At 45.1% G+C, this 16317-nt stretch overlaps 1 protein-coding gene across 1 annotated transcript in view; it reads left to right on the forward strand.

The window, feature by feature from the left end:
* The first annotated feature begins 10685 nt into the window (after positions 1-10685).
* The window catches only part of SMCHD1 (structural maintenance of chromosomes flexible hinge domain containing 1), a 72917-nt gene continuing 67285 nt past the window's right edge, over positions 10686-16317 (forward strand). Inside the window, exon 1 of the mRNA XM_032696277.1 lies at positions 10686-11130. Coding sequence (XP_032552168.1) covers positions 10951-11130 — 180 coding nt within the window. The 5' untranslated portion in view covers positions 10686-10950. The remainder of the gene's footprint in view (positions 11131-16317) is intronic.

Below are 16317 nucleotides of genomic sequence, written 5' to 3' on the forward strand. Positions count from 1 at the left end.
ATCAGGGAATGGCAATTCAGCATTAATGGAGATCTTTTCCAGTGACCAGTTGAGTGAATCTTCATAAGCTATTCCTTAGGTGTTTTATCAGGAGTGCTGAGAACACAAATGTTTAGCCTAGAAGCTCCTTAAATTCTACCTGTCTTTTGTGTATGCTACAAAAAACCCTCTATGATACATGCTTGCAGAATCTCTGCATGGCAAAACACACTCACAGCAAAAATGCAATGGTTACAGTCTCACCATCCCAAAATCTGGAGTATGGGGCAGTGCCATGCAGAGACATTTAAATAACTAAGCCCTCAACTGGTCTTGCCTGGCCTTGCCTGGTCTTAGAGTCCATGGTGCCACTGCTACTGGAGCTGGTGATAAAAGCACTCCTTGATGGTTGAGGAGAAAGGGGCCAGGGGAAAGGGAAGGGTTGGAAAACAATGTCAAAACCCAAGGCAACAAAAACAGTAAAGAGAGGAAGCAGCCTTCCAGAGAAAAAGAAATAGTAATGATGCTCAGCTACAAAAAGCTTGGAAGATACTCAAGTAAGACTATACAGCAGCAATAGCAACTTGAATGGAAAAGCATGGTGTCCTACCCAGGTGGTTAGACCTTTTCTGTGACAACGTGTTTATGAAGTTTTCCTATTTCTTATTCATCTTACAGGAGAGAATGATGTATTTCCAGTTTTTTAAAAGTGTGGTTGGAGGGACTTCTTCAGACACGATCTTAAAAATCTTTGCAATGAGAACATCAACAGTGTTCTATTAGAATATTAATGCTTGAAGACATTAACCTTACACTCCAACAGCCTTTCTGCAAATCAAAAACTGCGTTTTCTCCAAATGTGCATTTGTCAGATATGTTTTTATGTATTTGTTCGAGAATTATTCGTGTTCCTTTGTCTCACAGAGGAAGGAAGTTATTAAGATTTGGTACATCCTCGTTTCCCAGAAGAGACTTGAGTCTGGGACTCACAAGGTGCAGTGGATTGCTATCAATCATATTTGGCTGTAATATCTGAATATTTTATTCTAAGGCCAAAATATATGATTTGTATTCTCATGAAAATAATAATTCTTTATTTTTCTAGTTCCTTATCTCCTTTCTATTCATATAAAGAATAAATGGTTTTAAATCTTACTAAATTATTAGTTCTCATTACATGAAAACATATTCCATTGTTCAGTAAAACGTTTTATGAAAAGTAGATCTTCCTATCAGTTCTGCATATTTTTAATATAACCCATATCCTTCTTTCTTTCTTCATGAGATAGACTAGAAGTTCCTGATTATCTTTCCTATTTTTATACTTTTAACTATAATATTTTTTTAGTTTGGAAATCCCAGTCACTTTAGGCACACTTTCCACAATTTGTTATATCCTATCCTCAGAGTCCATTGTTTCCACTGGATTTTAAATGAGCATGTCACATCGTATTTTTGTTAATGAAGTACACAATGAACAGTGGGAGTTTACATGAATTTTACTCACAAAGCCCAGCTGACAGAGTTAATTTAGACTACAGGATGTTGAACTAATGGTTTGTTGTCCTTTCCCCTCCTTCACCATCTCTCCCTCAGTTTCCTCCAATATTTAAAAATATAATTTAATCTGTTATCACATTGGTCAGATATTTCAGAACCATGGACTGTGCTTACAGTCCTCTCAGCTCGACTAAGTGGATTGTGTTTCACAAACTTTTATCACTTTAGTTGCTTACTAATTTTGGTCAAGTTACTGAGAAGCAAATGAAAAAAAGTTACCAGAGAGCACTTCAGTAACCCACTTCTCCACATCTACCTTAGTTTGCATGTTATGATGACAATTCACTGTTTATTTATATTCTTTGGTTTCTGTCTCTCAGATGGTTTGGTTTTCTGAATAATGGCACTATGGTTTCACACCTTAGTGGTTCAAATAACTATATTCTTTTGTTTCACACCTCAGGAGTTCTCACTAAGGTACTTTTTCAAACGAATCAGGTCAAAGGCCCACAGAGTTCTAAATGTAAGATGCCACAGGCTCCCCTTCTTACATATAAAACCTTTGTTACCTTGAGGAGGAGAAGCCCTTTTACTTAGATCATTTGGAGTTTGTAGTTTTGTACCTACAGAGCATATGCAGGCAGTAGCATCCGGTATCACTCAATAGACTCTGCCACTGCAGCAAGCCCTACTAGAGGGGCAGTGCACTTTCTCCTAGTGAAGACACAGCAATTTTCATTATGTGTTTACAAAATATTTACTATTTAAAAATGTCCAGGCTGGAACTTGGCCCTTAAATTAAATATCTAATTTCTTTTTTTTTATTATTCCTTGAATGAAAAAATTAGATACAGGCAAGACATAATGATAAATACATCCTCGTGGACACACACGCATTCCTGAGCATCATCTAAAATATCAAATGGCAATATGAAGAAAGTATTGGTTACTCTACTGCTTTTATTAATTTGAAAAATAACATGACACCTGACTTTAAAAGTCCAGTAGATGTAGGTAAACAATCTTCCTTTTTCCAGCAAAGAAAGTTCTTTCCCATGAGGACTGAAAATTATTACTCAGTTGTTACTAGAACAAAATACTTCATACTCCAGAATTAAAACTGTGCAACTGCAGGAACTCTTTAAACCAGCTTGCAGATAGGCTGAATAGTGAGGAACTTTTATGTAAGTGCATGCCTGCATTTCAGGTAGAACCATCCCTTCCCCCTTGCCATATTAATTTTGAAACTAGGTGGAAAAATTCACCAAGTTTTTTTTCCAAAGTAGTTAGCATTCTAAAATGAAAGTCCTATCTCAAGGCTAGAAACACAAGTACACTGAAAAACAAAATTCTGTTTAACAAAGTCATAAAGTAGTGAGGTTTGATGCACTCTTCCAAAAAGGGACTCTGAGTCACAGCCTATATAAAAACTCTCAAGAGACCCTTCATCTCTTAACCAGGTAGTACAAATGTTCTTTGTTCTCATCAAACTCCCCACTGCTCAGTTCCACTAGGCAATTTGCTTTGTTATATTGTAAATGGGCCCAGAGTGTGGTGGAGTTGCATCCAAATGGTGTTTGGTCACAAGTGGTGTTCCTCAGGGCTCAGTGTTGGGGCCAGTCCTGTTTAATATCTTCATCAACAATGCAGGTAATTAAGTGCACCCTCAGTCACTTTGCAGACAACACTAAGCTGGGCATGAGTGTTGATGTGCTGGAGGGCCGGAAGGCTCTGCAGAGGGATCTGGACAGGCTGCATGAGGTTCAACAAGGTCAAGGTCCTGCACCTGGGTCACAACGACCCCGTGCCATGCTAGAGGCTGGGGGCAGAATTACTGGAAAGTTGCCCATGGATTCATTCACCAAAAAGGGTGCTGAGGGACTTTTGCCGCAATTGGTGCCCCGTGTGAGTCATTTTTCTGCACTGTGGTGAACGCACGACATGACGGGTGAGTAGAGAAGAAAAAAAAAGGCAAAGGAAAAAACAGAAAAAGAGAGGAAGAGAAAAAAAAATTTTTTTGTGTGGCCACAGCTCTATCAGAATAGAGCACAGTGGCACTTGTTGAAAAAGGAGTAGCGGGGTTGTGTTAGAAATGGGGCAGACTGCTTCTATTGAACATGATTTGTATTTTTGAGTTTTGCAGCAGATTTTAAAATCTTCAGCATATCGTTTAAGTGACAGGCAGGTGACTTCCCTATTGTTATGAGTAAAAAGTAATTGTAATTGGTTCCTGGAATAAGGTTTATTTAATAGTAAAATATGGGAATGTGTTGGTGAACATTTACAAGCTATCAAAAAAATGGGACTTGACATTGCAGATGAATTTTTAGTGACTTGGCGATTTATTTTTACAGCATCGTCTCAGTTGCAACCTGCAGAAAGAGTTCTTGAAAAACAGGGTGAACAGGGGGACAATAGGGAACATTTGTGATTTGTCCAGAGAGAAAAATGTTAAAGACGATGGTCCTGATGTAAATCCTTTCGATCCAAGACTCATAAATCCTGGCATGGGACCTGATTTATGCCCTCTCCTTATGCCTATGCAGACATTGTTAGCGGATAATGAAAAATCCAAAAATCTGTATTCTGGCACTCCCTCCCCTCTTATTGACTTTGCGAATAAGTGGGTTAATGATGCTGATGAACATATTTGACACACGGCAAAAACAGTTGTGAAATTCTGTACCGAGGAAGCGTTAAAGCAAGGGGATTTATCTTTCGCTTTCCCTGTGGTTTACTATCCTACACGTGAGCCGGTTCCATATCCAATATTCAAAGAATTGAAAAAATCTGTAATGGAAAATGGCATTCAAAGCCATTTCACACTGGGATTGGTAGAAATTATTGGTTCTAGTAATTCTATGGTGCCTTGGGACAGGAAAACTCTAATGCGAACAATCATAGAATCAGCCAGGTTGGAAGGGATCTTTGAGATCATCAAGTCCAACACTTGCCCCACTACCGCCATGGTTACTAGACCATGGCAGTAAATGCCACATCCAGTCTCATCTTAAAAACCTCCATGTGGATGAGGACTCTGAAGAATTAGAGAGAAAAGCCTATCAGCGCTGGACTGCAGCATTGAAGAAGATTGCAGAAGAAGAGGATTGGATCTAAGATAATGGACTTGTTTAACTGAAACTGTTTAATGGAGAGAAATCACAAGTTAATGTTTGTCTTAATGTTTTAAATTGATGGTTTATTCCTGCCCCCAAATTTTACAATGGTTTGATCCCACAAGAATTTCACTCCCTTCTTATGCATATTCTATTGTAATCCTTCCCCTCATGTTCTGCACCCAATCGTTGTTCTTCTTTCCCACAACTCCTCCCCTTGTTTATCATACTCTAGATAGTTCTTCGAGCTCCCCTATAAAGGGGGAGCCATTTTAATAAAGTGGTTCACTCCTTTCCAACCTACAACCTGTGTCGAACCCTGAGTGACCTTCCCCGTGTCCCTAGCTGGGCTGCGTTACCTCCAGGGACTGAGAATCCACCACTTCCCTGGGCAGCCCATTCCAATGCCTGATTACCCTCTCTGTAAAGAGCTTCTTCCTAATATCTAACCTAAACCTCCCCTGGTGCAGCTTAAGGCCATGCCCTCTTGTCTTACTGATAGCTGGCTGGGAAAAGAGACCAACCCCCACCTGGCTACAACCTCCTTTTAGGTAGTTGTAGAGAGTGATGAGGTCTCCCCTGAGCCTCCTCTTCTCCAGTCTGAACAACCCCAGCTCCCTCAGCCTCTCCTCATAGGACTTGTGCTCAAGTCCCTTCACCAGCCTCGTTGCTCTTCTCTGGACCTGCTCCAGCACCTCAACATCTTTCCTGAACTGAGGGGCCCAGAACTGGACACAGTACTCAAGGTGTGGTCTCACCAGTGCTGAGTACAGGGGAAGAATTACTTCCCTGGACCTGTTGGCCACACTGTTCCTGATACAGGCCAGGATGCCATTGGCCTTCTTGGCCACCTGGGCACACTGCTGGCTCATGTTCAGCCTCCTGTCAATCCAAACTCCCAGGTCCCTTTCTGCCTGGCTGCTCTCCAGCCACTTTGTGCCCAGCCTGTAGCGCTGCAGGAGGTTGTTATGGCCAAAGTGCAGGAGCCAGCACTTGGCCTTGTTGAACCTCATCCTATGGGAATCAGCCCAACTCTCCAGCCTATCCAGGTCCCTCTGCAGAGCACTCCTGCCTTCCAGCTGATCAACATGTCCCCCCCGTCATAGAATCATAGAATCCGACGGGTTGGAAAGGACCTCTGAGATCATCAAGTCCAACCCTTGATCCACTACCCCCACAGTTGCTAGACCATGGCACTAAGTGCCATGTCCAGCCTCATCTTAAAAACCTCCAGGGACGGAGAATCCACCACTTCCCTGGGTAGCCCATTTCAATGCCTGATTACCCTCTCTGTAAAGAATTTCTTTCTAATGTCTAACCTAAACCTCCCCTGGCGCAGCTTAAGACCATGCCCTCTTGTCCTACTGCTGGTTGCCTGGGAGAAGAGACCAACCCCCACCTGCCTACAACCTCCTCTCAGGTAGTTGTAGAGAGTGATGAGGTCTCCCCTGAGCCTTCTCTTCTCCAGGCTGAACAACCCCACCTCCCTCAGCCTCTCCTCATAGGACTTGTGCTCAAGTCCCTTCACCAGCCTCGTTGCCCTTCTCTGCACCTGCTCCAGCACCTCAGTATGCTTCCTGAACTGAGGGGCCCAGCATTGGACACAGTACTCCAGGTGAGGCCTCACCAGCACTGAGTACAGGGGCAGAATCACTTCCCTGGTCCTGCTGGCCACACTGTTCCTGATACAAGCCAGGATGCCATTGGCCTTCTTGGCCACCTGGGCACACTGCTGGCTCATGTTCAGCCTCCTGTCAATCCAAACTCCCAGGTCCCTTTCTGCCTGGCTGCTCTCCAGCCACTCTGTGCCCAGCCTGTAGCGATGCAGTGGGTTGTTATGGCCTAAGTGCAGGAGCCGGCACTTGGCCTTGTTGAACCTCATCCCGTTGGAACCAGCCCAACTCTCCAGCCTATCCAGGTCCCTCTGAAGAGCCCTCCTGCCTTCCAGCAGGTCGACACTCCCTCCCAACTTGGTGTCGTCTGCGAATTTGCTAATGATGGACTCAGTCCCCTCATCTAAATCATCGATAAAGATATTAAACAGAACTGGGCCCAACACTGATTCCTGGGGGACACCACTGGTGACCGGCCGCCAGCTGGATGCAGCCCCGTTCACCAGCACTCTCTGGGTCCGGCCCTCCAGCCAGTTCCTAACCCAGCACAGAGTGCCCCTGTCCAAGCCATGGGCTGCCAGTTTTTTTCAGAAGTATATTATGGGAGACAGTGTCAAAGGCTTTGCTGAAGTCCAGATAGACCACATCCACAGCCTTCCCCTCATCCACCAGGCGGGTCACCTGATCGTAGAAGGAGATCAGATTGGTCAGACAGGACCTGCCCTTCCTAAACCCGTGCTGGCTGGGTCTGATCCCTTGTCCATCCTGTAGGTGCTGTGTGACTGCAACCAGGATGATCTGCTCCATAACCTTGCCAGGCACTGAGGTCAGACTGACAGGCCTGTAGTTTCCTGGGTCCTCCTTCCGGCCCTTTTTGTGGATTGGTGTGACATTCGCCAACTTCCAATCATCTGGGACCTCTCCAGTGAGCCAGGACTGTTGGTAAATGATGGAGAGTGGCTTGGCGAGCTCTTCCGCCAGTTCCCTCATCACCCTTGGGTGGATCCCATCTGGTCCCATAGACTTGTGGGGATCCAAGTGGCTCAGCAGGTCGCTGATTGTTTCCTCCTTGATTACGGGGGACTATTCAGCTTCATATGCCCCAGTGTCATCTGCAAATTTGCTGATGGTAGACTCAATCCCTTCATCCAGATCATCAATAAAGGTATTAAACAGGACTGGGCCCAACACTGATCCCTGGGGGACACCACTAGTGACTGGCCGCCAACTGGATGCAGCACAGTTCATCACCACTCTCTGGGCCCAGCCAGTTCCTAATCCAGCACAGAGTGCACCTGTCCAAGCTCTGGGCTGCCAGCTTTTTCAAGAGTATGCTGTGGGAGACGGTGTCAAAGACTTTGTTGAAGTCCAGGTAGACCACATCCACAGCCTTCCCCTCATCCACCAGGCGGGTCACCTGATCATTAAAGGAGATCAGGTTGGTCAGACAGGACCTGCCCTTCCTAAACCTGTGTTGGCTGGGTCTGATCCCTTGTCCATCCTGTAGGTGCTGTGTGATTGCACTTAGGATGATCTGCTCCATAACCTCGCAAGGCACTGAGGTCAGGCTGATGGGCCTGTAGTTTCCTGGGTCCTCCTTCTGGCCCTTTTTGTGGATGGGTGTGACATTCGCCAACTTCCAATCATCTGGAACTTCCCTAGTGATCCAGGACTGTTGGTAGATGCCGGAGAGGGGCTTGGCGAGCTCTTCTGCCATCATCACCCTTGGGTGGATCCCATCTGGTCCCATAGACTTGTGGGGATCCAAGTGGCTCAGTGGGTCACAAACTGTTTCTTCCTGGATTATTGAGGGGCTATGCAGCTTCTTATCTCTGTCTATAAGCTCCAGAAGCCAGCTGTCCTCAGGACAACCTGTCTTACTGTTGAAAATGGAGGTAAAGAAGGTGTTAAATAGCTTCGCCTTTTCCTCATCTTTGATAACTATATTCCTGCCCACGTCCAATAAAGAACGGAGGTTTTCCTTGCCCCTCCTTTTGCTATTGATGTATCTGTAGAAAGACTTTTTGTTATCCTTAACAGAAGTGAATAGATTGAGTTCAAGTCGTGCCTTCGTCTCTCTAATTTTCTTTCTACATGACCTAACTATATTCCCAAGTAGCCAGCCCTTTTTTCCATAATCGGTAGGCTCTCTTTTTTACCAGTAGGCTCTCTCTTTTCCTTCAAAATCTCCCTGTTCAGCCAGACTGGTTGTCTTCCCCACCGGCTTGCCTTTTGGCGCACTGGGACAGCCTGCTCCTGTGTTTTCAAGACTTCCTTCTTGAAGCATGTCCATCCCTCCTGGATCCCTTTGTTTTCAAGGGTTGTTTCCCAGGATACAGTCTGAACTGAAAAAAATTGCAAGGTCAAGCTGGAAAGCCACTTGAAGCATGATTGTTCTTTTTGGCTGAAGGCAGCCACAGCAGTGTCTGTGTGGAATGTGTGCAGATAAATAAAATCTGGCCTGGCTTGATAGCTTGGACCATTATTCTGTACATAAACAGAGTAATAAAGTTACAAGAGAGTTCTGCCTGGACAAAGTCTGTCTCTTGTGGATTCATTCGCCGAAAAGGGTGCTGAGTGAGGGACTTCCGCCGCAAACATCTAAACAAATTCAACACACACAAGTCCACGGGCCTTGATGGGATGCATCCACAAATGCCGAGAGTGCTGATGGATATCATAGCCAGGCCACTCATGATGATCTTTGAAAGGTCATGGAGATCAGGAGAGGTGCCTGAGAACTGGAAGAAAGCAGATGTCACCCTGGTCTTCAAAACAGCAAGGAGGAGGATCCAGTCAGCCTCACCTCAACCCCTGGAAATGTGATGGAGCACCGTGTTCTGGAGGCCATCCTTGCTCACATGAAAGACAAGGTGATACGGAGTAGTCAACAAGGGCTCACTAAAGGTAAGTCATGTTTCACCAACCTAATGGCCTTTTACAATGAAACAACTATCTGGATGGAAGAGGGGAGAGCAGTGGATATTGTCTACCTTGACATCAGCAAGGCTTTTGACACTGTGTCTCACAACATCCTCATAGGCAAAGTGAAAAAGTGTGGGTTGGATGAGTGGACAGCGGGGTGGATTGTGAACTGGGTAAGTGGTAGATCTCAGAGGGTCATAATTGGTGGCACAGGGTCTAGTTAGAGGCCTGTCACTAGTGGTGTCCCCCAAGGTTCAATACTGGGACCAATTTTGTGTGACTTATTCATCAGTGACTTGCCTGAGGGCATGGAGTGCCTACTCAGTGAGTTTGCTGATGGTACAAAACAGGGAGAAATGGTCAATACCCCAGAGTGCTGTGCAGCCCTTTGGAGGGACCTTGACAGGTTGGAGAGATGGGCAGAGAATCTTCTGAAATTCTACAAAGGCAAGTGCAGGCTCCTGCATCTGGGGAAGAAGAATCACAGGCACCAGTACAGGCTGGGGTCTGACTTCCTGGAAATCAGCTCCGTGGAGAAGGACCTGGGGATCCCAGTAGACAACAAGCTGTCCATGATCCAGCAGTGTACACTTGTGGCCAAGGTCAACAGAATCCTGGGGTGCATTAGGAATAGCATTGCCAGTAGGTTGAGGGACGTGATCCTGCCCCTCTGCTCAGCACTTGTGAGGCCACATCTGGAGTGCCATGTCCAGTTCCGGGATCCTTGGGTCCAGCAGGTCCAGCACAGGGCTACAAGGATGGTCAGTGGACTGGAGCATCTCTCTTACAAGGAAAGGCTGAGGGAGCTGGCCTTGTTCAGTCTTGAAGAGAGTCAACTGAGAGGGGACCTTATCAATGTATGGAAATATCTGAAGCAAGCGTGTCCAGAAGATGGAGCCAGGCTCTTCTCAGTGGTGCCAAGCAATAGGACAAGAGGCAAAAGGCAGAAACTTATTCACAAGAATATCCACCTGAATGTGAGGAAGAACTTCTTTACTATATGGATGACCAAGCATTGGACCAGACTGCACAGAGAGGTTGTGGAGTCTCCCTCACTGAAGGTATTCCAGAACTGTCTGGATGGAATCCTGTGCCTTGTGCTCTGGGATGACCCAGACTGAGCAGGGAGGTTGGACCAGATGACCCACTATGGTCCCTTCCGACCTCACCGTTTCTGTGAAACAACAACGCTGGGACCTGGATTTAGTTTAAGGCACACGAAGCGGGACTTCGCGCCTCCGGGCTGAAGCCAAACTGCCGCACTCACAGCAAGATCCAGCCTCTCCCCGGCACAGCCGCCGCCCAGGGCGCGGCGGGGACGTGCCCGTCCGGTGACAGGAGGGCTCCGGGGGCCCCGCCCGCGCCGCCGCCCGCCCCGCGCGCCGGGTCGGTCGCCGCACGCGGTCCCACCGTCCGACCCTCCTGCGCCTCCCGCGGCCGCGCCGGGCGGAGCAGCGCCGACCCCCTCCCCGCTCCCGCCCCGCCCGGCGGCGGCAACGGAAGTGGCGCGAGGCAGAGGGCACCAAATCGTTCCGAGGTCGCGGCGCCAGAGCGGCGCTTTCAGTTCCAGGCCTCTCCCTCCCGTCTGGCCCCACCCCGAACCGCGGGCAGCGCCACCACCGCCGCCGCCTTCCCTCCGTTTCCCTCCCCTTCCGGGCCTCCGCAGCGACTCCTACCCGGGCCTCCCGCCTGGCTCCGCCTCCTCCTTCCCCGGCCGGGTTGCGCTGCGCCAGGTGGGGGCGCTCGCGGGCGCGGCAGTGGGAGCCGCTGGCGCCGCCATCGCAGCGGGACGGTTTCCGTCCGCTCGGCTCCCCAACATGGCAGCGGCAGCAGGAGGCGGCCGCTCACCTCGCAGGCCGGCGCTGCTGACCCCTCGCGGCAACGGGGACCGCACCGTGTTCCTCTTCGACCGGCGCCGGGAGCAGGCAGACCCGGACGAGAAAGTGCTCAGCTACGGCAAGGACAACTACCGCGCCTTCCGCAGCGCCGTGTGCCAGGTACGCGGCGGGGCGGGCGATGGCGGGCACGGCGGCGTCGAGGCTCCCGGCGGCGCGGGGACCGTGGGGCGGCCGGGGGCGTCGCAGCCTCCGCCGCCTGCCGGGGGACCGCCGCGCCCTCCGCCTCACCGCCAACTTTGTTGCCGGCACAGGTGGGCGGGCGTGGGGGAGAGCCCGCGGCTGCCCCCTCGGTGTCCCCTCTCCCGCAGGGAGCGGGACGGCAGTACGGGCGGCGGCGGGAGACGCGCGGGGAGCAGCCCCTGGCGGCGGGCGAGAAAGCCGCGGGAAAGCGGCGGGCGGGCCCCGAGCGCCCCCGCGCGGGAAGCGGCGGCGGCGGGCGCGGTGCTGCGCCTCGGAGGGTGCTGCCAGGAGGGATGGTGTTCCTCGGCCCCTGGTGGGACTCGGTGGTCTCAGAGGTCTTTTCCGACCTACTTGAGTCTGCGATTCTGTTTGTGCTGTCCAAGGTGTTGGCGGTAAACGCCGATCGTTTCCCATCCACAGCATAGTGACTGTCTCTCCGAAGCCCCCAGCGGTGACTGCCATTTAAATACTTTGTCTGGCGGTCCATTGCTTTGTCGCGTGTCCTTTCAGTTTTCTTTCCCTTCGTTTCGCGAAACGAAACGAAACTTATTCTCTCTTCAGATCTCTTGGAGGTGGAGATTCCTTTCTGCCTACGGGCTGTTTGCTGTAGTTTGCTGGTGATACCTGTGGGCATCGCCCATCTTCTGTAATGGTTTCGTTGTTTTAGGGAGTAATAAATGTCATAGACCTGTTAGCTGCCTGCATGTTTTGTCTTGTGAAATCCACCGGAAAATAAGCTGTAGAATTGCAATAATTTAGCCTGATAAAACGTTTATTTTGGTTTCTTTATCCAGTGTAATTTGCACTTTGTTCTTTAGGGTATAAATTATATAGTTCGTATATAGATAGGATATAATAAATCTATATTTTATATTTAAATAAATAGAATATTTTTCTATAATATTATACAAGTATAACTTTATGTAATAATTCTACCTGTAATACATGTAATTATTTTCATGTATAGCAATATAACCTACAATGTATATAATGACAAGAATATGTAAATAGAATGTATAAAATATAACATTAACATATTTATTAAATAATGTAAATAAATAAATATAATAAATGAACAAATAATATAGTGTTTAATGTAATAGTTTCCTACTGCAATGGAAACTTTGGGTTATCAATGTCAGCAGGAATAGCTGTCACCTGCTCCTTGCATAGTTCATCTATTTCAGTGTCAAAAATGGCATAACCATATTCTGATAGAGGCACTGAATCTGTACTGCTATTTAAGATGGAGTCACCTTCCCTGGAAGTGTTCAGAAAATGTGTAGACATGGCTTTTCGCGGTATAGTTTAGTGAGTGTGGTTTTATTTGTTCAAGGTTGGACTTGATGATCATGGAGGTCTTTTCCAACCTTTATGATTCTATACGCAGAAGTCACCTGGCTATGGAGTGTTAGCACATTCCTTGGTCTGATCAGCACCACTAAAGTTCAGAAGACTGGAAGAAACAACTAGTGAAATGGAATAAAGAAATTAGTACACTTCATGCAGTGTAACATTCTGAGAAGTTAGACAGTGGGGGTGGGTTCATGGGCTTCTAAAGATTTGTGTCTCCTATGAGAAATTATGAGTATTACATTATTTTCTCCAAGACTTGTCTTAATGGATCCCATCACAACTCTACATAGCAGATGAATTGCAAGAATACTTCAGAATAATACTTTCAGTAGTCAAGGCAAATATGTGGATGATTAACCCGTGTTTTTTTCTTTTCTTTCTTTTGTAATTAATTGATTGGCTGAGTTTAACACTAATTTGCAATTTGTTATATACAACAGAGTGTTTTCATGATTTTTATATATATGCTGTGCACTCAAGTGACTTGTGTTTCCATGCATCTTTACGATGTTCAGTAGTTCACAGAGCTTTTGGGATATTTGCAGTCTTATACAGAAATAAGCCGTCATCACCAACTGTGATGAATCTTGGGTGCAAACAGCTTCAGGGGTTCGTTGTCTGAAAAGTGTATTGACATTATGAAGGCAGTAATTTGCCATTGGGCAGACTGCTCAGATGTGCAACATAGTATTCGAAAAGTCTGGTGCTGCAAAGCAGACCGTGGTGTGTTTGAATTTGATGCCCATGAAAGTAAAATTTTTCAAGTATAGTTTTTTGCAGTGTTAACACGATAATAGTTGTCAACAGTCCTGTGGCTGTTTTGCGTAGTAGAATCTGTGCTCTTATGAAGTTATGCACCAAAATCCTCAAATGATCATTCACTTGGAGAAAAGACTTCTCCAATAATGTGTTGACTGTGTGTAAGTGCAGTCAGAGATGGGTCTGTTACTGCTCGTTTCAGTGGGGTGAGTCTCTGCACCTTGGAGCTTTCATCATCTGACTCTGAAAGGATGCTGAGACAAGTGGTTTGACATGACCAGTAAATGCTGGTACAGTGAAAAGTGGACAGACAGAGGTCTGAGAAGTTTGATATCTGATGTCTCCCGCATCAACAGTGTACAGGTTCTCCTTAGACTTCTGGAAGAACATTCTGGCATCTCAGTGCCCCTGGGAGCTTTGTGCATTGTGTGTGTTTCTTGGAGGGTTGTACTCCTAAGTTCCCCAATTTGAAAGTTGCAATTAACTACTTTCATGAAAAAGATGATGGATAAATGGGTTCACCTGGCTGGGATAGACTTTCCTCACTTCATGGTGCTGAAAATATGTCAGAGAAGTGATGAAAGTTCAGAAAGAAAAATTCTTTTGTTAAGCAAATTCTCAGTTGATTTTGACTAAAATGAAGTGGATTGTTATATTCATCCTTCTCCAATTAAAGCTGTTAGAGATGATCTGACTGCTTGATAAGGAAAATACCACATATGTCATAGTGTTGTTCCCACATCTACCATGTCTGGTGCCTCAACCTCAACACAGGCTCAGCTTTAAATTGGCTTTCATTGGAAGTTTGTCATACAACTGAGTGATCCTGCTATACCAACAAAGGTGCATAGGTGTTTTCCAGTCTGCCAGTCTGGGCTATGGGGCTGGTCATGTCTGACAAGGATGCTGGAAATATTAAGCTGTTGGAACTCATCATCATCATCATCATCATCATCATCATCATCATCATCATCATCATCATGGCTAGGCTTCGCAAACTATTTCTGCTGTGAACATCTTCCTGTGGAATAAGAGAATTCCTATGGATATAACTGGATATGTAGGAGTCAAAGGAGAGGGTAAATCTTGAAAAAAACTGTGAAATTAAACCTGAGTGCAGTATGTGAGGAAGGCATGATCTTGGCCTTCTGCTTCTGAGACTTATTGTTTTTGCATAATGCAGAAAGAAGATATTTTCCTGTTTGTGTAGAAAAGAGCTGATTCTGCCACTTGAGAGGTCAGTTTAGGAGCTGATGCATGTCCTTACTGTCCGTTGTCATATAAAATATTTCTCCATTATTACTGAAATATTCTTTAATAATTTTTGAAACTTTTGGGGTATATTTGAAGCAAATATTTTTTTACTGTCCCCTGACAACAAGTTAATGTGTGGCAATGTTGTTGGATGTGGCTTTATATACTGATAAATTAGCTTTTCATTCTGTGTTGGGGGAATATTTAGAAAAAAAAATCTTATAAAAGAAACTGAAACATATGTAGTCTTCATTCTCCATCCTTACAAGGTCAATCCTAAAGTAGAAATCTCCTATTTAAAAGTGATGTTAGCCTGATTATTCCATTTGAGCTCTGTTGAGCGTATATGAAGCAGTCATGTAATTTCAGTGTGCAGAACCATGAAGTTTTAAGGTGAATAAGTGAATTAAATACCGTGTTTTGTCTCTTCCTGGCTATACCATTGCTTGTGGACCTTCCTGTTGTCTTCTGTTAGGTCAATGCCCCACTGCTTGTCCTGATACTTAGAATATAATTCAAAAATAAGTATTGGCGATGAGTAGAATGGAGCTAAACTGTTGACAGCTAATCTTAGATCCCTTGTTCACGTTGTTCAGGTACACAGTGAAACTGGAACACTTCATTTTGTTGCTAAGCTGGCAGGAATCCTTCCAAGCACTTAGACCACAATCCTTTTAAAGCAGAAAGGTGTCTGTGCTGAAAACTGCACAAAAGTTTTGCTGTATGTGAAGGGTTTTTTGAGAGTCTTTGAGGTGAAGTACCAGTCTGAAGAGAGTTAAATGTACTAAGATTAGTGTTACTACTTAAATAGGAACTGAATACATCTGTAGATGCTTCTTTAATTCTCTTGAAAGTTTTCATCATTGCTGTGACCTCCTTGTGTGAAAAAATTATAGGTCTGTAACCTGTATTGAAAGTAAATATCTGTAATTGAAGTAAATACTCAAAAATCAGGTATCGCAGTAAAACAATTTTTTTTTTGCTTTTAATCTTTTGTCACATCTTATGTTGAGCTTCCCATTATATCCTAACCATCATCATCATCATGATATCCTAACCAGTCTACTTACTATTTAAATAGATTTTTTTTGCCAGTCCACACAAATAAATTTCAGTGTCTCAATAAGCTGAGGCAAAAAAGGATATTCATTAAGATGCAGTAGGGACAATAAGCATAGGTGTAGTAGAAACTTGAGAAATAAGTGTACATTTTTGGTGAATATTTGCTTACCAATGCCTAATTAAATTATCTGGAATTAAAGAAAAAATATTAGCAACTTCTGCAAAATTTGTATCACCAAAGAGTAACTGTTAGATGTATTTAAAAGTATTTAGATTACTGACTAAAACATCATTCTGATAAACACTCAATAGAAGTACTTCCATTCCTAATGATGAAATCAGTCCATCTTAAAATAATTATATTTTTGTATTATAAAGCCTATATTTGTTTACTCAATTTTAGCAATTCTGTATAACCAGAAATTAAAAATAGATGCATTTTAAACGTACTGTGCATACACAAATCAAATTTTTCCTTGATTTTTAAAGAAACTGTTGCAGGTACTATAAAATATATATAAGATGCAGCAACATTGTAAGTTTTTTCCAAAACTATCACATTGTATTTCAGACTTCACTGAAATTCTTGTGTATAGCATCTCTTGGTGGGAAGAAGGATGCAGTTTGCATACCTTGGTACACTTAGATACTGCTTTATGGTGTGGTGATTGATTT

This window comes from Chiroxiphia lanceolata, chromosome 1 (genome assembly GCF_009829145.1).
Source record: "Chiroxiphia lanceolata isolate bChiLan1 chromosome 1, bChiLan1.pri, whole genome shotgun sequence".
Classification (NCBI taxonomy): Eukaryota; Metazoa; Chordata; class Aves; order Passeriformes; family Pipridae; genus Chiroxiphia; species Chiroxiphia lanceolata.